Source organism: Microtus pennsylvanicus, chromosome 4 (genome assembly GCF_037038515.1).
Source record: "Microtus pennsylvanicus isolate mMicPen1 chromosome 4, mMicPen1.hap1, whole genome shotgun sequence".
Taxonomy (NCBI): domain Eukaryota; kingdom Metazoa; phylum Chordata; class Mammalia; order Rodentia; family Cricetidae; genus Microtus; species Microtus pennsylvanicus.
Window position 1 is genome coordinate 141,228,517 of NC_134582.1, and position 26,486 is coordinate 141,255,002.

General features: G+C 46.1%; 1 protein-coding gene across 4 annotated transcripts; it reads right to left on the reverse strand.

The window, feature by feature from the left end:
- Positions 1–784: 784 nt before the first annotated feature.
- Positions 785–21,666, reverse strand: Map3k8 (mitogen-activated protein kinase kinase kinase 8). 4 transcript variants are annotated; one of them, XM_075970696.1, is made up of 8 exons: positions 21,036–21,504; positions 17,285–17,643; positions 11,624–11,791; positions 9,776–10,037; positions 8,746–8,852; positions 4,132–4,284; positions 3,271–3,517; positions 785–1,893 (listed from the first exon to the last, which is right to left on the reverse strand). In XM_075970696.1, the coding sequence occupies exons 2-8, from the start codon at positions 17,618–17,620 to the stop codon at positions 1,763–1,765; spliced, it is 1,404 nt and encodes a 467-aa protein (XP_075826811.1). In that variant the 5' UTR covers positions 17,621–17,643; positions 21,036–21,504; the 3' UTR covers positions 785–1,762. The 4 variants fall into 4 exon arrangements, with proteins under 4 accessions (XP_075826811.1, XP_075826812.1, XP_075826813.1 ...); XM_075970697.1 differs by having other exon boundaries at positions 21,338–21,498; XM_075970698.1 differs by lacking the exon at positions 785–1,893 and having other exon boundaries at positions 3,044–3,517; positions 21,338–21,666.
- Positions 21,667–26,486: the final 4,820 nt, after the last annotated feature.

A 26,486-nucleotide genomic window follows, 5' to 3' on the forward strand; every position in this document is an offset into this window, starting at 1 on the left:
TTCTTTTCTTTTTCAAGACAAGATTTCAGGATTTCTGTGTATAGTCTTGGCTGTCCTGGAACGAGCTCTGCAGACCAGGCTGGCCTGGAACTCACAGAGACCTGCCTGCCTCTACCTCCTCAGTGCTGGGATTAAAGGCCACCACCAACTGGCTTCAGACCTACAGAATATTTCCTCAGGCCCCCCAACAAACACAGACTTTCGCCTTGAAGAGTTAGAGCACAGAAGTGCGTCATCAGTGGGAGATCAAGTTACTGCGTTTTTCAGGCAGAGGACAATGCCAGGACGGCCCAGGGGAGCTCCCAGTTCAGATGCACTTAATAGAAACTTCCAAATCAAGGGCACATCCAAGTCTTTTCAGGCTTCCTTTGGGGTCACGGAGGGGTTATGCAAGTGAAGAGTTCTGAAGTTCTGTCATCCTTCTGGGTACCACACCTGTGTCCTCACCTAGGGCACTGCAGCCCACAATGTTGCCGAGCCTCCCTCACAGATGATTACTCCCCAAGTAGCAGACTAAAAACGGGCCTGAGTTCTGAATTCAGAAAGGTTTAGTCTTCAACACCATTCTCACCTCTTAGCTGCTCTGTGTTCTTGTGAAAAACAGACAACCTCGAAATGCTTCAGCTTCCTTCAGAAGAATGTAAACCTCATTGTATGTCACAAAGGCAGCCCCGCAGCAGCAGGGGGGGGGGCAGCCTGAGATGCACCATTCCCTCCAAAATCTATCCCAACCCTGTGACTCATCTGAGAAGCATGCTCTCTTCAAAAATTAAGACAAAATACTCAGTTTGTCCAATTTATTTGATCAGTCACATTGGACTAAAATGTTGAGTTTCATTTGCATAATGTAAAAATATACTTTAAATAAGAACACTTTACAATGTTAAAATATACATATATACACACACATATATATGAAAGATTCATGGAGAAATTTAGAATAAAACATACACAGTATGCTATTTTAATATAGAAACACTTTAAAGAAAATAGGCTCATGAATTATAAATGTAGCATCACCAAGAATTTACAAAAGTTTTCACTTTCTTGAAGGTCACACTTCTCATCCTTTGGGATGTACAGAAATTATGTGGTTTACATAGTTCTACCCACATTCAAAAACATCGTGTTTTAAATATTTTAAGCATAGCATGTACAGTATACAGTGTTTCCATAGGAACATAACAGAGACTGTCACTAGTGGCCTGCTGTCAGGTGGTTCTGAGGGCGTCGGCATTTGTAAGACACTAGCTCAGTGTATTGCTGCAACCTTACAGCTTCTCTATTCACCCTAAATACAATGACTAACCTTATCCTGGAGTCTGCCCCCCAAGGCTCACAGAGTTACCATATAATACACACCAATATATACACAGAACAGGTCTTCTGGGTTAAATGAAGATCCCATGCTTAAATAAGAACCCAAACTAGGAGTTTCAGGTTAATATCTCCTGATGGCTATTTTTAACATGTCCAGCAAAGTGCACAGTGAATGGAATTGTCACCAGAAAGGATCCTTCCCTGAGCTCTCCGATCCCTCCTGTCCAGTCCCACCACCTGAGAATGAGAACCTTGGGCCCCGGGACATGACAGAGCTTCACAAAGGGGGGGGGCATTGCAGTGACATTCACGTGTCACCTGAGGCCTCAGTGCCCCCCTAAAAATGGGTAAAATTCACTCTCCACAGTTGCTGTGCAAGGTCTGCAAGCCAACATTCAAGAGAGAAATGTCTATTGTAGGTTGTTGCCAACAAGGCCATCCATCAGCCATATTCCAGGGTTGGTGGCCCCCGGACAATATTGAAGTAGCCGGCCAGCGCTCCGAGGTCTATATAGAGGGAACGCTGCCTCCGGAGCACCTCAGACTCCTCGGTGCTGCCAGTGCAGGAAGAGTCTATGGAAGGAACATGGAGACAATGAGAAAAACCAATGACAAAACTGATAGGGAGCCCAGCATGTGACAACTACATGTCCCTTCTGTGAAGAAACAACCCTGTGGGGCGCGAGAGACAGTGGCCCAGGCCAGTTGTCGCAGACGCCTTTAGAACACTCACATAGATCACAGGGTCCCAACAGCCAACAAAGAAAAGGAATTAGGAAGAAACTCTGGCATGTTTTTCATTCATTTCCCCCCTACGAGGTACAGAGAAATCAGACAAGTATAAAGAGAAAGAGGTACACCAGGCTTGACCTCTGAGTTTGGGCCTACATGAGTGAAGAAAAAAGTGCCTTCTCAAAGGAGAAAAAGACAAGATCTCCTGAGTAAATTGGGAGCATGGGGGTCACAGGAAAGGGTAGAAAGGGAGGGGGAAGGGAGGGGAGCAGACAAAAATGTATAGCTCAATCAAAACCAAACAAAAGGTGCCTTCTCTAGGCATAGCTAGGCTTCTGGGGTGTACTGACCCTCCTAGGTGGGAAGGACTCATAGCTGGCTTGCAGATTTCAAGCAGCAGATTTGCAAAATGCAAGGTGACTTCAGACCTGGTGTTTTCTCTGCACCGAATAATCCAGAACCCCACACATTCCCAATGGCAGGGCCGTCTCTCCATCTGTTTCTAAAGTCAACTGATAGCTTCTGATTCAAATAAGGTGAGCCAGAGGCAACACCCTGTGACTGTGTTAGCTCCGTGCACCCTGAAACTGGCTAGAATTTTGGGGATCGGTGAGTTGACTGCGGGTTTTCCTACGGCTTCCACTCACTTTCTCAAATAATGATACTCCCCTTTCTGCATCAGTTTGAGGTAAGTGTCGCTACATTGTGCTACTGTCTAGGCAATCTTCCTGTCTTAATCTTCCAAGATGTGCCTGGTTCCTCCGTGTGTGTGTGTGTGTGTGTGTGTGTGCTGCAGGTAACGGAACTCAGGCCTTGTGCATCCCAGTGTTCTGCCTCCAAGTCACAACCCCAGCATCTTCTCACATTTTATTTCAAGACAGTCTCACTAAGCCGCCTAGGGTAGCCTTGAACTCACACTGTAACCCAGGCAAGTCTTGATCTTTGGTCTTCCTGCCTGTGCCATCACACCCAGCTTTTTCTTTTGAGACAGGGTCTCAAGTAGTAGAGGCTGGCCTTGAACTTCGAACTGCCCTATCCAAGTTCTGGGATTACAAGTGTGTGCCACCATGTCTGGCCTTCACCCCCCACCCCCACTCCACACACAAGTGCTTTCATGACCCACATCAGAGGTGTCTGTGGACAGAGGAGGGGGGGCTAGTGGCTCCACAGTTACACAGGCACACCCCACACACACCGCGGGGAGGGGGGGGAACCTACCAGCAATGTTCTCAGGAAGTTCCAGCTCCTTCCTGCTAAGCAGCCTCTTCCGTTCTAAGAGGGCGGAGTCCAGACTCTGACATCTTGGCTGGTCCTCTGGAGAGGGATTCAGGGCTTCATGTTTCAGTAGGTCAGCTGCTCTTGGGCGGTGGTTGGGGTTCCTCTCCAGGGCAGCTTCTATCAGTCCCCTCATGCCTGGACTGCAGTCACCAGCAATGTCTTCCAGGGGAGGGGCCTGCTTGTGGATCTGCCAACAAACCAGCTCTGTCAGCATGGACGGCATAGAGACAGACACTGAAACAGCGAGGAGTGACCCACCTGCCACTGCATGACCCCTAGCAAACACCCTTCAACTTCCTAGCAGTGCTTAAACCAGCTTTGGTTTAATGTGGCAAAAAGCACGTGCTGGGTTTGAATTAGCAGTGACAGCTTCTCATGGGATGGGGTGGGGGGTCCAAAGGAGGCTGCAGCAACAAGGAAATGCCTGCCTCTGCCTCCTTCCCATGCCTACTCTAGGACAGGCTATCAGACAGAGGGAAGGGAATTTGAGGGGAGCAGAAAGCAATAACATTATATTTTCTTTTACTAAAAGCGACATTTTAAAGAACACATGCACCTTCCTTGGCTTACAGAGCTGTAGGACTCTCGTCCTTCTAAGTATGTTTTATCACACGGAAGTATAATGGGAGAGCATACGAATCATGGCTACTTCTCACTTTAGTCCATTTCCATGAAAACTAACTTTCATTTTAACAATGGAACTGCAAACGCCTCTCGTGGGGCACAATTCTACCTCCACCTCATCTCCTCGGTGTGCTACTGAGATGCTGGGCCTCACCCAGCCCAGCGACTCTCACTTACTATGTACAGGTAGGAAGGATAGGCCGAGCGCGGGTACCGCTTCACCCAGGGCGGGGTGCCTGTCTGCATGTGGATGAGTGTGGCCCCCAGGCTGTAGATGTCTGCTTTTGTGGAATGGCCCCTGCACAGAATCACCTCGGGGCTCATGTAGATCTGAAAAAGACAAGGAAAGCATCCAGTATTAGGAGCTGGCTCCTTTGCTTCTGCGAGATTTGCTGCGTGCTCTGTCTTTCAAAGGGAATACTATTGCAGTCTCCCTCGAGCCAAGGATAATCCTGAGATGTTCTGTCCTCTAGAACACCTCTTTCCCAGAGATGAGACCTCAAAGCACCGAGATTTTTGAAGCTGCTGACTCCCACTGCTCTGAGTTCTGCAGATGCTATCAGTTATATACAACTGCCTATCAAAATACCAATTCTTCTCAGACTTAAACTTACACACATACTTCTCCCATTTATTTGCCAAAAAGTGACAAAATCCTGCAGGGCATTTATATCAATGGCTTAGGAGGGAAGCGTCCCAGTGAGTAAGTACCAAATGCCTGCTCCAGCAACAGTGTCTAAGTCCCAGTGAGTAAGTACCAAATGCCTGCTCCAGCAACAGTGTTTAAGTTCTGAGCATGAAGCGAGAAGATTGCCACAAGCTCCAGGATAGCCTGGAGTACAGACTGAGACCTTGTCTAAAAACATAAAAAACAAAAGCATTGTAAAAAATTAATTAGTAAACAAAATACAGCATAATTTGCATTTGATTTCAGAAGTCAATGTTGAGCAAGTGGGGCAATTCTCTAAATTTTATTTTTCTAAATTTAAGATGGAAGAGAAAACAAAGAAAGCCCTAGACACCAATAATCTGTAGTCAGGGCTGGCATAGACATAAAGTGTTAGCATCCTAATTTACAGGCAGAATAGCTCTAATTTGAAGGTACAAAGGGCTCCAAAAACTGGGAGCTTTTGAGTGGGATGATGCCACAAGTGGAAAATTCCACATATGACCTCATGTGACAGGGCACACTGAGAACACAGCCACACTGAGAACACCCTGCTAGCTGTATTTCAGGCTAACAAACCCTGTGCTTCTTCAGTTTGGGTCCCATCCTCAAGATATATCACAGCAACAACACATACACATTCCAAAACCAAATGGAAGAAGAAAAAGAAGTGAAGAAACAGGAGAGGGGGGAAGAAAAGAAAACAGAAAATAAAGAAGGGAAAGGAAAGGAAGACAAGGGGAAAGGGAGGAGAAAGGAGGGAGAGAGGTCAAAAGCACGAAACACTCCTGAGCCTGAGTCCTTCAGATAAAATACATAGCCTTCTTAAGCTTTAAAAGCTTCTGTGCTGTCATGTGAACAGGAGGAAAGGGTTAGCATTCTCAGAATTCATTTCTGAGTAAATAAGTACAAATTAGCTTACAAAAGCTGGGGAAATTGCCCAGTTTCCCCATCTTAGCCTGCTCAACTCCTTCCTAAAACACACTTCCTTGTGGCTTCCTTCTGCCCTCATCGGGGAGGAGACCCTGAGCTCAGTGTCCACCCCTTTCCCTGAAGACGAAGAACAGCATGTGTCTCTCGACTTTTTTAAAAAAATAAACACAATCTCAATCACAGGGCTAAAAAATTAAATAGCCAATTTTGCACCCTATGGTCAACAAGGAGTTACACATCCACAACTTGCCAAGAGAATGGACTTCCTGTTGAAGTTTCTTACCAAATCAAACACAGTTCAGAAAGAAATGCTATGTACTTGCTGTCAGTAGAGGACGTCTGCCTCCCTCCCCATACAGAGTAGGGACAAAGCAAACTGTATGCGTGAGTGTGTCACAATTCTACATGCCTGCACGTCCAGCTTACATTTGGGAGCTGGCAGTATCTGGCATGATGGCTTGGGTGCAGGCCAAGCGCTCTGGCACACAGCCAGGAGCTTCCAGTTCAATGTTTTTTCCTCCTCACCCCCCGAAAGAGCCAGAGGAGGCAGCTCAGAAGGTCTGTCTTTGGGCTGGCTGCCTGGAAGGCTTGGGTCAGATCTGACAGCACCCCCTCACCCCTAAAGAATGAGCAAAGTGCAGGGGAACTTGAAGTCAGAGTCAAGGCCTTTGTGTTTTATAGCATGGAAAAGAGACGGTCATGGGCTGTCATGGGTGTGTCTGCATGAACACATGTGTACATCTTCATTCTGTGTTACTTAGAGAAGTTAATACTAGAATCAGAAGAAAAAGTAAGAACTGTAAAAATAAAGAACAAAACCACAGCAAAATAGTTCTAGTATGTTATTTATATTTCCTAACTTTTCCCCTCTGAGCCATGTAGCTAAAAACAAATAAATACGTGCCAGGTTAACATTGGGTAGATATGACATGTTTCAGCAGAACACTGTGAATATGAAGGGGTAGAGGGAGGGAGAGGGAGAGGAAGAGAGAGAGAGATCCAGGGGTGAAGTTTGTGTTTGTGAGCTGTACTGCAGAGATCTGAAATAGTCATTGACATCCCAACAGCCAGAACTGCACTCCAACGGAAAGCAAATCTGCCTGCTTGCCTGCGTCGTAATATCTGATTTGCTCTTTGGTATAAGGAGTAAAGCAGGCTTGCTGAAAAGTTGCATCGGGACTTCCCCATCATTGTCACACTGGTCCTAATCAAACTATCGTTGGTGAGCCCTGTGCAGACAGCACAAGAGAGACAGCTGGCAGCGTGCAGCACCGAGGAAGAGACACCAAGGCCCATTTTACATCAAACACACAGAAATCAGCATTAGCTGGAAAGACTTCATCAGTTACTCCTCCCCAGGAGCAGGATGGGTGCTAGATGCCCTATAACCCTAGGACACAGGAGGCAGGGCCAAGAGGACATTGAGTGCAAGGCCAGCCTAGGCTACACGATGCATTTGAGGCTAGCCTGAGCTACCCCAAACTCAAAAAGAAAGAAACCCTATTGATGATTGAGATGTGTGACTCTATACCCAGCCCTCCTGGTGGAGAATCCCAGGAATACAAGCTTTTCTCCAACATTGCATAATTTCTAACTTGACTGCATTGCCAGGAAGCAGAAGGTAGTTTTTCCTCTGATACCATAAATAGTCTGTTTCTCAAACTGGTTCCAGGGAAAAGGGTGGAATGTCCCGGATCTGAACTCCTGACTAGTGCCAAAAAGAGCTGAAATGCCTTTTAAAGACAATGGCCTACGTATTAAGGCTGATCAGACTTTCTGCTGTGGCAAAGTACTCTTAAGAAGGGAAATAAACATTCTTTAATTTAAAAAGAGGTTTACAGGGCCAGTGTGAGCCAGCACTGGGGAGGCTAAGGCAGGGGGATTATGCATTTCAAGCCAGTCTGTTCTAAGTAAAGTAATTCCAGAAGTTCACTTAGCTCCAGGAAGAGCTTTCCAGGTCTAGTTTTGGTTTCAATTCACAGATTAGTTCAATTTTATCACCATAGCTTCACACAAGGTGTGCTGTGCTCACGACTTCAGGCTGACACTATCCCTGGATGAAAGACAGACAGGTCTTGGAGGTCAGACCTCAGTACATGGCAACAGCCAGGACAGCAGAGACAAACTGAGCCAAGACTCAGAGAAGGTTGGCATCTAATAACATGCTAGTTGTGCTAAAAAGTTACCCAGAATTTAGAGCTCAAATCCTTAAAAAATAAGGATTAAGAAAATACGAAACTAAATCCTTATTCTCCAAGAACTCAAGTTCGGGATCTGTGTAACTGTGCAGCTTCAGGCACTGTGTTATAATCGCCCCGTGTTTATTACCTTATTGTAAAACAGGATAGCAGCAATCACCCCTCTGCTACAATAATAGTATTCAACACCAATGAAGGAGAAACAGTTCATTTAAAGCACTGAGTGAGCTATTTTGACTATCATTCTGCAACAGTTTTAAAAGATGGATTCAGAATCTACAATTTGAGTATCCCACGTCTGAGAAGCTTAGAACCAAAACCTCTAAGATTTGGGAGTTTGTATTTTGAAATACTAGCATACATATGTGGGTTTTTATAAAATCTTTTGTGTGTCTTTCCATCTGTCTGGTGTGTGCATTCCTATGGTGTGTGTGTGTGTGTATGTATGTGTACGTGTGTGTTTATGACACTGCATTTTGAACACTTCCTACCTTGAGCCAGGATCTCTTATTTACTGTTGTGTATTCCAGGCTATTTGTGAGCTATTGGGAAAATGCATGTCTGTCTCCCATCTAACCACAGTTGTCCAGGATCACTACACTTGGCTTTATGTGGGTTCTCAGGATCTGAACTCGTGTCCTCAGGTTTGTGCAGCAAGCGTCTTATTCAACCCTCTCCAGCTCCTGCATAGTTCTCTAAACTTTAAGATTAGGGATGCTCAACTGGTCCTCTATTCCAGCACGGGACTGTCTGTAAGGGCTTTGTGTTGTGTAGATAAACATAGTAATAGAAAATGTCTATAAATATTATCATATATGTGAAGTCTTATCATATGAACAGTAGAGGAAAAGGGTAAATGGTAACATGAATTTGCTCTGGTGACAACGATTTAATGTTGTCATTTTACCCCTACTTTGTTCTTTGCTGCAGCATTTCTATAATATCATTTTATTCTTAACAAGATAACAACAATTTTCACACCAATACAATTACCTCTGTTCCTCGGAGATCCTTGGGAAGATAGACATCTTCAGTCATTTGAACACTTAGGCCAAAATCTACCAAAACAGCTTTTGTAGACATGAATACGATATTACTGGCTGCAACGAGAAGGGTTTTTAATGTGAGTTAATACGTCCCAACACAAGATGAAAACATCATCTAGAACAATGAGGTCCAATCAGAGCAGAGTGCAATGCTTCTAATAGCGACACAGGCGTAGCACACCCACAAGCACCGTGCTGCTGAGAGGCCAGGTGAGGATTCCTGGAGGCTGTCAAGAACCCACCCAGCGTGGGCCGAGAAGAGTACAACCACCGGTAAAGCTTGAGGCTTGGCTTCACATTCTAAGACGCAGGCGGCTGCTATCAAGTCACTGTTGTTTAAAAAAAGTTAAGGATTTTTTTTTTCTGGTTCAAGTTGTGCTTCTCAGTAGGTATTAAAGATTTATAATGAGTTTGTTTTACTTCTATATCATACCTGAGTTCTAGCAATTTTTTTAAAGAGGTTGATATTTTTTTAAAGAGAAGATATTTTTTACTCAAAAATATGACTACATGTTTGCATTAAGTAATCTCCCTCCCATTTTCCGTCCTCCTGTAGTGTGTGTGTGCATGTGTGGATGTGTGTGATGTGTGTGCGTGTTGTGTGATATATATATGTGTATGGTGTGTGTGTGTGTGTGTGTGCATGCGTGTGTGTGTGTGGTGGGGATCAAACCCAGGGCCTTGTGTGCACTAAGCAGGGATTCCACCACTGGGCCACACCCTAAATCCTGCATGACTGTTTTTAAAGCAGTATACAAGGGCAGAGGCAGCATGCGCCACAGATGTGTGGTCACAATCCTGGCACCGCTGCTCTGTCATCACCCTCCCTTCCAACTGCTGACATTTTTAGTGACCGGTCTTCATTCTATCAGCTCCTTCAGGAACACAGAAAAGGAAAATGAGCTGTATTGGCAGGGAGCTGCCCACCTGCCATTGAGTGTCTCCAATCTGGTGAGTCCCATTACCCCACCACTCACGTTTAATATCATGGTGGATCACTTTCTTGGAGTGCAGGAAATCGAGTCCCTTGAGAACGTGCTTCGTCACCCAAATAATTTCAAATTCTCTCATGGGCCCACAGCTCTCCAGCTTTTCCAGAACGGAGCCCCCCTCGCCTGCTTCCATGAAGAGATGAACAGTATCACCCCATAAGATGGCACCATACAATTCAGCAATGTTCTCATGCCGGAAGCAGGCCTGGATCTCCACATCCGATGGCTTAAACTGATCCACAGGGATCTAGCAACACAAAACACGGGCAAGAGTCTAAACAACCTCAAGATGATAAAACAAACAATAACCAGACCACACAGATCAACCCACAAACCAAAAGCCAAACTAACACAAGGACACTTAGACATGTAAGTGTAAGACTGGGCAGTGTGATATCAAAACATGTTTACCAGACCTACTCCTATATTATGTCATCTTTAGATATAAATTTTTAAACATAAAAAACTAGGTATGGGAAAAAAAACTCATTTCATTTAGAGTTTAGGAATCCAAACAAAGTTTAAAAATACCAAATGACCTAAGAGAATGACCTGTGAGGAATTCACACTACCTCCACGGCCCCAGAACACTGTGGCCTGTTTTAATATTTCACCTGATTGTGTGTTAATATGAAATCGCTAGTTCCTGTAAGGTAAGTGCCTACCCATCCCCACATCCCATGAAAACTTCGTCCTCGCCCACAAGAGCTGTGATAGGGTAGCGTTCCTGGAGCAGAGAGACTCTTAAAACAGCTCCAAATACTGTGCTGGGCAGAAGGCTAACTCAAGAGCACACACCACCCTCGGGCTGGGGATATAACCAGTGGAAGAACACTTGCCCAGCATAAGTGAGGTTCTGGGTTTGATCCCAAGCATCACAAAAGAGTAAAAAGTGATATTTAATGTCTTCACACTGTAAAATGGTGTCAAACGCAGTGGACTGTCCACTGGGCCTACAACTGTGATTCCCAACTGAAATCAGAGGACCAGGCTCCCCCAGGAACCTCCCGACTCTTTCAGTCACTATGCCGCAAGGGGACCCATGATCACAGCATCTACTTAACAGATTTGGGGTCCTGTTTTTGTACTTCATATGAATGGGACCTCATACAATAGACCTTATTTTGTGTCTGACTGTTTGAACTCAAGGGTTCTGAGACCCAGCCACGCTGCTTTCGCTGTGAACCATTTGTTCTCTTTGTGGTCTAGCGTTCCAGGGCATACATCTCCATCTATCAGTATCTGGGAAGTTCCCAGAATGCCACCTCAGCAAACATGCTGAGATGAACAGAGAGAACAGTCACGCACATGCACACACCTCTCTGGCGGGTGTCACTAAGCAGAGGAGTTACTGGGTCACTCCGGATGTGCACGGTCTTCACTTCCAGGGTCTTATGAAGCAGCAATACATTGATGTTAAACAGTCATTGCTTAATAAGAGACGGGGACTTTTCAGCTGTTGTACGTATTGAGTCAGTCCTAGAAACCAGATCCAGTTTTCCTCGGTTCTGTTGCCTGCTATGGACCCTCCCCAGGGGACAGAAGCTACACACAGACCTGCTCTTCCATCTCAGGTGAGCTCCCCCAACTCCCAACTACGGGACACGGTATTACCTAAGCTAAACACTTCAAACCATTTTTTAATTAGATTATAAGCTCCAAGTCACCTAAGTAGAGATATAGGAACTGAATGGCCCCAGGCCACCAGCCACTCCAGAAATTACAGACACTTTGGGACAAGAAATTTAAGCAAAACGAGGTAAGGGTAGAATCTTGGGTCATGGTAAATAACCCAAAGCCAGGAAGTCAGACACACAGTGTGGATGTACACACCAGTTTGCATGCCATTCTTTTCTTGGTCTTCATGTCTTGGGCTAAGTACACTTTTCCAAAGGCCCCCCGAGGAATGAAACCAGAGCCGATGTTCCGGTACGTCAGCTTCCAAGGGACAAGGAGAACATCAGAATCGATCTGGTAGCGTCCATTCTGGGGGCTGATGACCTGCGAGGAGACACAGAGGCTGAGGTGAAGCCCACTCCAGACAGGCTGTTTTAGAAGCACTCTGTGCCGTGCAGTGGTGCTGTGCGTCATTCTGACATTACCAGCTATATTTAGAACTTGAACAAGACAGAGAAAGCTTGTAACAGACACAAGTTCCTGGTCCAACCTGCTCATATTTCCAAATGCTTGATGAATAGTTGAGCCAAAGAGAAGCTGCAAACTTATTTCTCTAGGGAGTCTGATGACAGTGACCCAAAGACTGGAAATAAGGAGGTTGACTTGTTTCTATTAAAATGCGCTAACCTGTTCGTCTGCACAGCTATTACTCATGCATGATGCACAGAGAACGCGTGTGGAAATTACCTGAGGCTCAGGGAGGATCGTGGGACCAGTGTGCGATGCCAGAGGCATGAGTCAACAATGCTACATAAACAAGGAAGGGCAGAGTTGTCTCTCTTTGGCTTCCTCACTCCATTTTACAGTGTGCCTATTGTGCGCCCTGGGATGCTTGGCGCAGAGGAGGCAGCCATAAGCAGAGAGAGGCGGGTCCAGACTTCTGAGGGTTCATGGACAAGAAAACCTTTATATCAGGTCTTTCAAAATGAGGGGTTTCAGGGCCGGGAGTGTGGCTCGGTGGTAGGACACAGGCCTAGTGTGCACAAGGTCCTGGGATTGACACTCAGCACAACAAAACCAAACAACAAACAACACACACTTCAACACAAAGAACAAAACCAAAACCAGTCATCTCAAACATCAAGAGCTATATCCTGAGAGCAATGTGGGATCGGAGGATGGCCACTGAAGCCCACTACGGTGGGCACTACAGAAATACCAGTACTGGGGAGGGCCAGGCCAGCCAGGGCTACCTAGCAAGCCTGTCTCAAAAACAATAAACAAACAAATAAATAAATAGAAAGTGAATATCACAATTTAAATAAAATGATAGTCCCTGGGAAACAAGGCCTGGAACACAGGCTTTAAAAAAAAAATGTCTGAAGTGTTCTAATGGACAGTCTCCCCAGATGCCAGCTGTTTCCTTGGTGTGATTACTGAAATTGTGGCCTGAGATAATAAACCAGGACTTCTGATTGAAACAGTATTGAGTTACCTCATGAGCTGAAGAGACTATGGAACCCCTAAGCCTATCCCATAGGAGAAGCACTCAATCCTACTGCAGGTGCATCTAGGCTTCTAATCACAGCCAAGGACCTATTGACCAAAGGACTGCTCAGCCTCCATCATTGCTAAATAGCTCTACAGTCCTCAAACAAACGCTTACCGTTCCTCGGGAAAGGACGTGAATAATAACCCATAACTTGGAAACACGAATATCACTAAATCTAAATCTTAAATATTTACAGGGTGCTTTTGCTGAGAGGGACCCCATACGGGTCCCTACAGGAAGTAAACAGAAACCATGGTCTTGTCTCATTTAAAATATGATGACTACCTCTCCAAATAAGTGTCGCTTCTTGTCACTGGAGACCTCACTTTGCAGGATGCTGAGGATATTGTGATGGTGGTCTCTTCCATATTTAGACAGAGCCAGGCCCCTGGCAGCACTGGCTTTGGGTCCCCTTCTTACCATTCACAGAACTCTAGCTAAACATCGCAGGGTTTGACCCATGTTCACCAACTAAGTGTGCTATGACCCAGCTCCACCCCCTTATTCTATGCAAGGGGACAGAGGGGAGGGACAGCTGCCACACACAACTAATTAGGGACCAGGTGTGGTGCTGCTGTTTTGCATTCTCTCATTAAAGTCCGCAGCCATCCTGAGCTAGGTTCTATTTTTATCCCATGTCACAGCTGAGGCTGGCTTCCAGGGGTGAAGCAACTCCAATCAGTGCCAGAATTAGGATTTGCACTCAGGTCCGTACGACTCCAAAGCCAGAGCTTTGTGTAAGAGCCCCTGGGGTTCCAGAAGGCTGTAATTATAGCCATGCTGGGTGCAGACTCAGTTCTTCAAAGCCTCCTGAACTCGCTGGATGAGACCCAAGTCACAGGCAGTGTGCAGATTAGAGTCCTGGCTCTTTCCCTAACACCAGGTCTTCCCTGCTTGAGTTTGACATGCATTTTTATCTTTAATTTTCTCCTTTCTGGGGTCCCCTCTAAACAATCTTGTAGAACCTTGCTGTTTATTTCTGCCAATCCTCCAACTTACCAAAGTCGTTTTCAAGGGCACACACTAGACATAAGCTTTCTAGTCCCTCATCCAAATTGCTGTTATCTGTACTAAATGATACGGGCCAGTACTTAGGTATTTATTGAGTGAGCTGTGTGACTTGGTTCCTATGAAGTACAAGTGGTCTTCAGCTGCATACATGGAAGCAGACGATCTAAAAACAAAGACAAAGCTATGTCTCTCCTACCTTCCTGGTGACAAGGTAGTAGTAAGAATTTCCTTTTCAAAGGCAAACAACATACCAAGTTCTTAATTCAGAACTCCAGCTATGACCGCTACTCATCATATGGACTTGCTGGGTGGGAGTGGGACAGAGAGGAGACTCTAAGGTGAGAGGCAGTTAGAGATGGATTTGGTTGTATATAAGAAGAAACTTTCTTATGATCAGACCTTGACAAATGAGGCACTGGACGCAGTAAGTGATGGCTCTTTCTAATAGGTCTGGAGGAAGAAACCAGACTATTCTATCCAGTATTATAAACTGCCTGCTTCAAACATCAGGTAGAAGGCTGGACTCTTCACTCTGAGCAGCTCTGACTCCATGATTAAGCCCTGAGGATTATCACTCCAAATGTCCCAGCAGGATGTGTGGTAAATGAATCCAGGCTGGGGGGGGGGGGTTCAGATCCACATACAACCCCCAGAGTAGACTGCTTGGGGACTCTACCCAATATCAGTAAATCTACCCAGATCAATATGGACTGGTTATAAATAACTGCACTGACATAAAGCAGTTCCTAGGTTGGTCTCCTGGTGCTCTTTCCTTGGATTTTGTTGGACACTAGTGCAATCTTTAACATATATTATTTTAAGGGAAAGAGCACACATATAAATACACACCCAGGGAGAACCCATCCAACATACCCACGCTTTGTGATATTGTTTTGATCTGTAGTTCTCCACCCTTCCTAATTAACTTTGCAGCACTGTGGGTGTTGGCTGCTTGAACACACAGGTCTCTATGCTTCTGACCCTTCATACATGCGGTCTCCACCTGAAACAACCTTCAGTTCATTGAGCTGACTACAACTTGATGTTTACAGCCTGGCAAAGGCACCAAGTCTTCTTGGAAGTCTGTGCCGACATCCTCCTCTTCCCCTCCCTTCTTCACACTCATGGATGTGAAAGATCTTGTCTAAGCATCCCCAAGGCTGTCAGGGTGTAGACACATTGTGGCTGAGCACACAGTGCTATCTGTGTTACCTGTTCACACACCAGGCATTGCGTTCCCCGGGACATAAACTAGCACCTGGAAAAGCCTGATACACTGTGGCTGTCCCAGCTATGTCTAGCAATGAACAAATGAATATTTGCATAAAGGATTCTACCCTATGTAGGAAGCTTTATCGGATACATTTTACCAAGGACCTAATCTAGGCGGCAGCTAATTCTCTAATGCAGAGAGAGCAAGAATAACAAAGCTAGCCCAAAGTATGCAACTGTGCCAAGCCTGTAGTTGGAGGATGAGTAGGGAAAGGTCTTGACTATGGGATGGATGGGTCCACAGAAAGCACCATGCCAGAATCAATGATATTAAAAGCAAGACTGGCTCTGACTGAAGACCAACAAATAGGCAATCACTTCTTAGAGCTGTAACAGACTACCACCAGCCCTGGGAAGAGTTCCATTCTTCATGCCAGTGACAGGAATGTCAAACACGGTCCCCAGAGGCACAGTCCCCAGGCCTAATGGGGCCAGATCCACATGCCTGTGAGTATATTCCATTCCCTCCCTACCACTCCACTTTTTATATCTTCTTGCTTTACATTTTATATTCTTCACCATTGAAAAAAATACAAGTGCTTTTAAAGACTCTTAAGACCCCTGCCTTTATGGTATCTTTGATTCTTAAATTTTCTTTTTAGTTTGGATTTGCCCATTTATTAAGCACAGGTTCCTTGGCAAGGAATGACAAACAGTACTTGACTTGTGCCTCTGCTGACCAAGTTTTTACTTCCTACTAATGACTGTGGTTTCCGGCCCTCTCTGCATTTGCTCTCTGGTTCTGCTCCTATACAGAAGCTAGAAGCTACTTTTCCTAGCGTTCCCTTGTGTACACAGACCATGGTCCATCTCTCTTCAGTGAGGACAAGTACGCCTAAATTTCTCTACATCTGCAAGCAAGGACGATTAGTTGACTCTGCGTGTCTCTACCAAATAGTTGGGAAATGAGAGAGAACATGAGCTCTGTGCCCGCCGCTCTCCACATGGGCATTATTCTGAAGCATACTCCTCTGGTTTCACTCTGGCTGTGGAAGTCAGGTATGCCTTCTGCTGCAAATGAGGACTTCCCATTTATAAAGACAAAGCTTTCAGTTCACTGTTAAGTGCAGCGTGGCAGATCCACACCAAAGGAAGTCACACCCCGATGCCACACGTGAGCTTGCTTTGTGCTGCGCCAGATACAACTGACTCTTGACAAAACAACTCACTACATAGCTGACCTAAATTACTGTGCTGTTTTTCATTAAATGGATGTAGGGCAATTAAAATTATTATTTGTTGTTATTATTATTATTTCCTTTGTGCCAACTCGGGCTCTTCAGTAACAGCTCCCCAGCACGGGCCATGCTGCCATTGGTACACACCAAGGGAAAGAGAGCCGCCTCTATCAACACCATGTTTACATCTCACCACCTACTCCTTTGCAAGCTGCCCTTTTTACAAAATTAAGTCACCTTTTAACCATCACCCACGCGTTCACCTCTAACCCACTAAGGACCTGCCAGAATGCTGGGCGCACCTAAGCTCCACCTGACAACAAAGAGCTGTCACAATATTCTGGACTACTTGCATACCTGGGATAGCTAAGTAACTCCATCACTCGTGAATCTGTAAACAGATATTTGCTACCTATAAGTTGCACTTCTGTAGGAACTGAATTCAGCTAAATGTGGTAAGAGGAGAAAATAATTCGGTTTTCAACGTTATTAAGACAGCATTTATTTGTCTCTTGGCTGGTGGACTCCCATTAAGACCCTGTCTTTGGTGGATATGAGTGAGTCAAATACATCTGTGAGGGCTAGGGATGTAGTTCAGGGGTGCAGTACTGACCTAGCATGCCCTACCTCTGAAAAAACAAAGTATATTCATAATCGCTTCATCACAGAATTACTACTAAATTATAGATTTCTGAAGTGCAGCTTGTGTGAAGATTCCCTTCTCGTTTTTAACACAGAGGTGATTCTCACCAATAATTACATTCTGGCAGCCATTCTAAGCCCCCTCCAATGGCACTCTGCATTCAATGAAGCCATACCAATAAAGCTGAACACACAGCACTTGACGGGTCAGAAGAAACATACCATATTTAATAAAATTCCAGATTCTTGCGGTCGGTGTCCATAAAAATGCTTTGCGGTGTTAGATATATGGTTTGCAAATGCAAGGAGATCCTCCACCGTCCCGTATCTGACAGATGACAGCCAGGGCACCTCGGGGCCACTCCGAAGCAGCGACTCTGAGCACTCTTTGTTTTGATTACTGTCGGGACACATGGTCATCAGACTGGGCTCGTACACTGCAGGATCTTCACTCGTGTAAAGGTTTTCCATTATGTCTATGACTTCCGACACATTTAAATGCTTAATTAATAAATCGATTTCTTCTTTCTCGTCACTTCCAGTGCTCATGTACTCCATCACTGTGGTGCCTGCTGGGGCGTCTAAAAAACAAAACAAAAAGCACAAATACTTCTTTCACTATAATGTGCTTGAACTAGAGATCACAGGGCCTGGGGATCTGCTGCTCTGTGCCCCTGTCCATAATGAGGACTCTTCTTTACTAGCATGTGCGAATTCAAATGGGCAGTGCCAAGTTCAATGGGACCTTAGATAATCTTTAGCCCAGCTCACTTTGCAGGGGGAAACCTGAGATGCAGAGTGCTCGGGAGTTACTCACTGTGGCATCAGCTCCAGCTACTGCAAACAAACTTTCGCTAAACACAAACACAGTAAAGAGCAGTCCAGGGGGTCTCCCCAGTTTAAAAGGCGCCTGCTTTTTATAACTACCGACCTTGAGCACCATTGTTGTTCCCCAGAAAGATCACGGTGGCTTTAAAGAAAAAAACTACTTGACTAAAATTCAGGAACTAACTTGGCAAAGAAGCTAAGTCTCAAGAGAGAAGAGGGCACGTAAAATGGAGTTTGGTTGGAGCAAATGCGATAGGGAGAGATTCAATTTGTGGGGGACTCTGGTGTAAAGAAATGAAAGGGCTCCGGGGCCGTAGCTGTGCCAAAGATGAACAGGGATGGGAAAGGCGACTCTCGACCTGTGAGTCACAGTTCCCTCGTGACACCTGAAATTTTTAATAGCACAAAGCATGCATCCTGAAGGTCCCAGAAAGCTAAGTTCATCCCTAGATCAACTGGCCTGGAGAAACTTTAGTGGTAGAAAGAAGCCAGGAAAGCTAAATGTGCTAGAAGCAGGCCACCATTGACGATCAACTGACTTCACTAGCAGGGGTGGCATCTCAGTCCCACAAGATCAGGTGCCACACTTAGGAAATGCAGGTGACAAAAGAAGGCAAACAGTAATAAAAAGTGATTCTGTTCCCCTTGGGTCTTGAGATAACTCAGTTCCACTACAAAGGAGAAAAGATAAGAGCAGCTAAGAGATCTAAGAGAATTTCAAAGCCTGTCTGATTTAAACCACCTTGCTCTAGAAAGCATAGCCTCTCTGGAAGATACTCCAGGTTCTTAAAGACACAGGTGCTTGGCAAGCATCACAGAGCTGGGGTATGGGGACAGGTGGCTCCCTCGAACTCACTCGCTAGCAACTCCAGCTGTACCCTAAGCTCTAGGTTTAGTGAAAGACCTGCTTCAAAAAGTATGGTTCTAGCCTTCACATACACCAGCACATACAAGCACCATGCATGTACACCTGCATGAATTGTATCCACAACCATGTACAGCTGCAGACATTACACCAATACACACACACAAAGTAACAAAGCTATTCGTTCTGCCAAAGCCATACACCTGTGTCAACTTGGAACTTCAAAGATCCTGGAAACTTCCACCTGGGGCCACCTGAACACATGACCAAGTCATGTGCCTCTGATGTACAAACTGCTTCTGAGGAAAGCACCTAGCATCCAGGTCACACCAAATATTCCTCTTTATGGCCAAATTTCACCACCAGCCTCAGTACCTATGACATGTTGGGCAAGTATCTCAAGCTCTCTGTACCTTGATTTCCCCCAGCTGCAAGGTGGAGCTAATAATAGCATCTACCATCCAGTTAAAGAACCTCCTGTGTACAGGGTGCCCGACTTAGCCTGGTATGTAGTAAGTAAAGCTATGCCAAGTGCGGAGATGCAGACCTAGCTCAGCAGACGCGTGGCCGGCCTCCTTTCTCAGCTGTAAGAGGGGTTTGTCTGCCTGTGCCCCAGACTTCTCCTGGTAAGCCTTTAAAGACTGTTTACGCTGAAACAAAGGTGACAGGGGCCCAAACCCATGAAGTGATGGATGTTTGTTATCACCACACTTAAATCTAGACATTGGTCCAGACAGTGCCTTCTCTGACAGCTCACACATCTGAGGAAGATTGTGATTCAAATCCCCAGTTTTTCAAGTTACACAGTGACTTCTGTAAGCTGATAGGAGAACCTTCTAGCTCAGTTTCACGGTCTATTGGTTGCAGTTTCTATCACTGGAGAACTTACTAGGAAAACAGAAGTTAAAAGTGGCTGACTTTAGGGCCCCCTTGAGTGAAGGGAGGACCCATGGCTCCCAAACTGTATTATCAAATAAATGACCTAACTTAAAGTGTGTGACTCATGAAAGAAGGGGGGGGGGGGGAGGTGGAATACAAACAGTTCCAAGTCACCGCACTGTTTTAGAAAGGAAGACTAGTTTGTGGTTTTTATCCTGCAGAAAATCTTGAGCAAAATGTGTGTCTTCTCATAGGCTTTGCTCAAAGCCTAAGAAATCAGACACACACACACACACACACACACACACCATAACACACCATATTGGGCAGGGACATGAACACACATACACACACGGACAGAAGGGAGAGGAGAGAGGACAGGAGTTGGAGGAGTGTTTAACTCTGAGACCTTCTGTAGTGCTTGCTCAATTCCTGAGAGGCTCTTGTCCCATAGATCTGCTGCCCAGCAACCCAGATGCCCCAACAGCCTCTAGAACATGAAAAGACCCTGCACCCTCCTGCCTCAACTAAGTAGACCACAGTGCTAAGGATCTCTGAGCCAGAGCCCCTTTTCTATGCATGGTGAAGGCATTTCAGTTTAGTGACAAACATGCTCAGCCTCAAGCAACTGCTCCTAGAGTCAGGATAAGAAGCCTCGTATAAAATCCCTACCTCCTAGCAGAACGGAGAGTTAGGACAACGTTAGAGACAGCTGTGGCAAATGCAGTCAAGGGCTAGGTTGTGAAACTTCAAAACATTAACTAGAAATCAACTTAGAATTATTTCAGAAAGCAGCTGTAAAAATCAAAAAAACTGGAATGTAAGGCTTTCAGCTGCTTCCATCCACAAAATCAAACCTTCCCGGCAAGTCACTGCAGACTATACAGTCTTGGTATTTTGCCTGGCAATGCCGAGTGATACCTTGTGCTACTTCCCATTTTTAAAAAGGATTTTCCCCCACTGAAACAACCCATTACTCCTCGGGACACACTTCTTAATATATATTTCTTCTGAAAAAGTCCCAGAAAGATGTTTTCCAGTTCTGCAGAATCAAATCCAGTTCCAAACTTCCAGCCACCTCAACTATCCTTTTTATTCACTTATGGGATAACTCTTTAAGAACTAGAACACACTAATCTCAATTCATCAGAGTTTGGCGCCTCAGCAGGAAACCTTACAATGCTAAGCAAGTATTGGCTTTTTTTCCTCTCAGTTTTATTTTTTTTAAATCAAAAACCGATACCACCACCCCCATTCTAGACACAAATATGTTTTCCCACACTCCCTCCCGGACCACCTGGCTCCTTAAAATAACCGAGCCTTTAGGAGCTTGCATATTGTAAAAGTGCCCCTCGACAGAGAGATGGTAGCGAGGTTCTTCAGCCTCCAAGTTGCACTCACCCAGGCTCAGCAACCAGAGTGCAGCTGTCCAGGCAGCGTCCCCCGCAGGAGACGCGGTGAGCGCGGGTCCTCACTTCCCCCGCCACAGCCCAGGCCTGCACTGACTGGTCACCTGGGATCCGGGAAGAAGGAGGAAGGGGGAGGAGCCGTGAGGCTGTCCACACCTCCCGCGGCCTTGCGCAAGGTGCTTTCCAGCTCTGCCTGCGCGCAACAGGCCACCAAAGGCTCCTCTGGTGGCAGGCACGCTCCGTTTCAGAGTGGGCGCCCCCGAAACACACCCAAAGCACCCAAATCCCTGTTACCTAGTGTCCCGCGTGCCCGTCCGGAAACCGGGCTCAGTAAGCAGTGGGTGGCTTGCCTGCGGGAACCAGGCGTGCTGGCGTCCCCGAGGGCGGGCGGCGGTCGCCTGAAAGCGGGCGATCGGCCGCTGGGGCACCCGTGCGCTGCGGGCCCCTGACTCCCGGCGTCTGAACCGGCCTCGGGGCGGCGCAGCAGACGCCAGCCTCCTCCCCGCCTTTTCCATTTCCCCTTTCTCTCCGTAAACAGAAAGGGCCTGCCGGCTAGCCCGGTACGCGAAAGCCCCCGCGCTGGGAAATTCCGTCCTCCCACCCTCCGGCCCGGGGGAGTGGGGTGGAGATGGGGGCGGGACTGGGCGGAGCGACCGTGCGGACCCACCCTGCCCGGGACTTCGGCTCCAAATCTGCGGCCAAAGCGCGTCCTTCCCCCTACCCCCAACCCCCAGGACCCGCCCGGAGTCGCTCTCACAGTCGCTGCAGGAGGCTTGTGAGGTAGCGAGCTGATTGCCAGTAGCCAAGACCGTACTACCCCGGATTCAGTTAAATTACACCGGACCAGTGGAGAGTCTAGTGCAGTTTACCGCGACTCCCAGCTGGGTTTTAATGTTTCGGTGAAAGTCGTCTGAGCTGTTATTTGCCAGCACAACTAGTTTTGATCTTTGTCGTGACGTTGCTCCACTGTAAGACTTGCCTGCTAGGATCCCTCTGGCCCCTAGGGGTTTGCTCCTTTTTACTAAGGGTGAGGTCCAAAGACAGTTCTAGAAGAAAAGCACCACCAGGAACTCCAGTGGTCCACCCCTGCTTATCCTGCTCCTCCCTCCAAAGGCCCAAGCATCAACAACCTACTAGAAGCTGAGTACTTTGCAAGATCCCAGAGAACAAGAGGAAAGGTCACATTGGCATAATCTCCATCCCACCATAAGGGACTTGGTGAACCCAGGCTGAGCTATGAAGCCAGCGCCCCTATGACTGAGTTGCACGTTCTGTTCTTTGCAGTCCCCAGGCTCATCCGCCCTCATCAAGTTCAAAACGCCCCTTAAGTCCATCTCTCCACAACTCCTCTGAGGACAGTGAATTGCCCTTTCAAGGACATCCTAAGAAATTGTTGGTAGAGGTAGGACAGAAAGTTTGGATGAGGAATAGTGCCCGCGTTATGGAGCCTTAAGGGTCATACAAGCAAGACTAAATTTCCCTGGAGAAGAAAGCCACCTGCAATTTCTGTAAACGCGAGAGCGCTACGTGAGTGCTGTGACTTGAGAGAGGCTGGGCATCACTTTGGTGGTTACAGGAATCCCTCTTAGTCCCCCTTTTGGATAACTTGACCTTTCGGTTCTCACAGAGAGCGAGCAAGCATAGTCCGCACCAACCAAGCCGCCTGCACCCGGCTGCTCTGCGGCTTAACTCCGTGGATTTTAGCACTGATGAGAGAGACTAGCATGCGGGTCTGGGTTGAAACTAAAGTACTGCTACTCTTTAGTTTCTTTGTGGAAACCCAGATTAGCACAGAGGTTGCCTCGACCTGCTGCGTGAGTTTTGTCTCTCCCTTTCCTGATGTCTTTGGCAATAAAGGATGGGCTTATAAACACTTTAAAAATAGAACCGTGGAACCACGCCATGCCCCGCCCCCTTTAGTGAGCTCATTACACCACGTGTAGTCTGGGAAGTAAGCCCCGATTTCTCTACAGAAGCCTCCCCAATACAGCTTTGCCTTAAGCAGTAGCTGTGCTATGATATGTTGTGGAGTGAATTAGAATACTTTCAAACATTTTGGTTTTTGTCTTTCTCGAAGTAGGATTTCTCTGTGTAGCCCTTCCTTTCCTGGAACACACTCGAACTCAGAGACTCACCTGTCTGTCTCTGCCTCCTGAGTGGTAGGGCTAAAGGCGTGCATCTCTATGGCAGGCTACTTTCAGACATTTTTTGAAGTCTAAGGCAGCACTGAACTTAGCAACCCTGAACAGATTGGAAAGAGAATGCCACTGCAAAGAAAGCCCTGTGCTCACTCTTTCATTACATTTCTTTTCAGATGCGTGCTAGCAAAACACGTGCGGGCTTGTGTGTGTGTGTGTGTGTGTGTGTATGTGTGTACATGTGGTAGTTGTGTAGTTGGGTCTACAAGTATCTGGTACTGCAGTTGTGCACCACCAACCAGGGCTAAACGACCTTTAAACTTTCGAGATGAGAAGCCAGAACCTGGAGAGCCACTGACTGGGGCTTGGAGGCATCTGTATTATTTTATCCATGATTGTGCATATGCGTGTTTAGCCTGTGGCAGTCCCGGCTGGCGTCGGATTCCTCCCGAAGACTGGGAATCCAGCTCTTGCGAAGGCCTCTGCAGTGACCAAGTGCACTTACAAGTTGCCTTGTAACTAGTTGCAGTTTACCCAGAGCTTTCCCCTTAGGTTGGGACAGCAATGCGTTTAGAATTTGCAGTTAGAAAATCTGAGTTCATTTCTGCTTACTTTCTCATTCAGGAAAGAAAATTATTAACAAACAACTTGATTGTCCACTAACCCATGTAATTGGAAGTATGTCTATGTTTTGGTATATTCACTGTAAGGCACTGCTTTCCAGTCTTTACCATCTATATAAAATATAGCCAGGCACGGTGTGATGGCATACATCTGTAATACCAGTCCTGGGGAGGCTGAGACAGAAAGACCAAAAGTTCAATGCCAAGGGCTGAACACATGGCTTAGCACTTAAGAATGTTTACTGCTCTTGCAGAGGACTCAAATTTGATTCACACACAAGAAACTCACAACCATTTACAGGATATCCAATGTTCTTAGGCATTGCAGTTGTACACACACACACACACAGAGAGAGAGAGAGAGAGAGAGAGAGAGAGAGAGAGAGAGAGAGCAACACACATACATATAATTACAATTTTAAAATAATGTTTCTAAGCTCAATACCATCCTGGATTATATAGCAAGATCTCATCTCAAAAAGGCAAAAATGAAATAAAATACAGACTTTTGCGAACAAAATAAACTAGAATAAATTGGAAGATGATTCTTTCCATTCTAGTAAAAGCAACAGTTCAGTATTCTGTATTCAGTATTTAAAACACAAGATACTGAGGAAAGAAAACTAATTGCTCCATTTTAAGAAAGCTTTATAAGATATGATTTAGATTAAGAGGAAGTTGAGCTCAATTTGTGAGTACAGGTTTTTTTCTATGTTGTTTTATGTTGAAGTGGTTGCATTTGTTACTAGGATGTTCCAGTAATGATCTCTTCACTGGTTCTGACAGGAGCCACCAGTAAGAAACTATGCACACATGCAAGCAGTAAATATAAATCGTTATCTTGGTAAAATGGTTTAAACAGTTGTACTTGGATTTTTAAAAAGAGCCTTTCTTTCTTTTTCTTTCATTAACATTAAATTTCTTTTCTTTCTTTTCTTTTTTTAGTTTTTCGAGACAGGGTTTCTCTGTAGCTTTGGAGCCTGTCCTGGAACTAGCTCTTGTAGACCAGGCTGGCCTCGAACTCACAGAGATCTGCCTGCCTCTGCCTCCTGAGTGCTGGGATTAAAGGCATGCACCACCATCACCCGGCTAACATTAAATTTCTTGTAACCATGTGTGGATTCAGCTATGACTGAACGTTTTCTCCTTTAGTGTTTCAGTATAACAAAGCTCTTTCATGTGGAACACATAGGTTTTGTCAGAGCAATTACCTAGGACACCCCTAAAAGGCACAGCAGCCCCTAGGATGGAATGTCCTCGAGTTAACAGCCAAGGCTTTCCACTAGGTGCTCCACCCCTCACTTTTAGTCATATTCCTCTGGGACCCAAGATACCAAATTCCTTCTCTAGGGAGATGGACTGTCCCCCTGTCCATCACTACAAGAAGTGTGTTCTGCAGCTGCTGGTTAGTGAAGTATCACACCCTGCACCTTAGGGTAAATCATCAGACTCAGGGTGCTCATCAGACTCGTGGGGGACCACAGAGGGCATCATTAGATTCTGCACTGCCCCTGAAGTCAGCTGAGACTTTTCCGATGCTACTGGAAAGGGGAAAGACCCTGGAGCTTCATCCCTCACCTGCCTACCTTTGGGGTTGGAAGAGCCAGTCTATATGGAAACAGTCAGCTCTTTAAGCCTGCGAGGCTTTGTCCTCATCCCTTCAGATCTTTGCTGGGACTGATCGTGGCAGAGGAGAGCAGATGAGGATGGAAAGGACCATCCCCTCTGCCCTCCTCCATAAACTCATCAGCTTTTGACATCTGTGTGCAGAGCTGGAAGAGCCACTAAACGGGGGATTTGGGGCCTTAGCAGAGATGGATTCTTGAGGTTGGTGGGAGTTCTGAGGGGTAGCGAAGGGAAGGGAAGGTGTTGGAGGAGGGGCCCGCTTATTGGTTCCCGCTGCCCAGTACCAAAATAATCACACAGAAACTGTATTTTTTAAATCACCGCTTGGCCCATTAGTTCTAGCTTCTTATTGGCTAACTCTTGCATATTAATTTACCCCATTTCTATCAATCTGTGTATCACCATGTGGCTGTGGCTTACCTGCTAAAGTTCCATCTGGCTCCAGCGGGGCTACATGGTTTCTCTCCAACTCTTCCTCTTTTCTCCCAGCATTCACTTTAGTTTTTCCCACCTAGCTCTTTCTGCCCTGCTCTGCTGTAGACTCAAAGCAGTCCTTTATCAACCAGTGGTATTCACAGCATACAGAGGGGAATCCCACATTAGGAAGGGGGTTCCCTGGATGAGCTCAGTAGCTAGTTGTCTGGCCATGAAGGCTATGTGTGACTGGGCCTGTGTGTGAGCAGAGACCACCAGTTAGCTGCAGAAAGCTAACCCTTAGGCTTTGATTTTAATTTTACATGTTGACTGTTGTGATTTCCCCAAATCTGAGCTCCTCGAGCTACACTTGGAAATCAGAAACCATTGCTTTGGGCTTCTTCACTCAACCCTCAAATGTAAACCTCTGTGTTTTAGGCATGGCCTTCTAAAATGACCACGGAGGACAGGGTGCTCCCCAGGACTGTGGGAGGCTTTGTCCTCAGACTCTGCATCCGCTCTCAGTGACATATTTTGAGAGGGAGAAAGAAGGGATCCTCCTGCCGTCCGTCTCCCCACATTGCCTGGGGCCAGGTTGTATAGTAGCCCCCCTTCTGGACTTGAGGAGACTCTGTACTGACC

Bases quoted from the DNA above. Each gene is read 5' to 3' on its own strand.
- Map3k8 (XM_075970698.1), bottom strand. From the start codon at position 17,620: ATGGAGTACATGAGCACTGGAAGTGACGAGAAAGAAGAAATCGATTTA. The intron at 11,792-17,284 runs GTATGTTTCTTC...GTCTCCTCGCAG, and splicing joins CTGGAATTTTATTAAATATG to GTCATCAGCCCCCAGAATGG. The intron at 8,853-9,775 runs GTGAGTGGTGGG...TTCTCGTTGCAG, and splicing joins GATCCACCATGATATTAAAC to CCAGTAATATCGTATTCATG.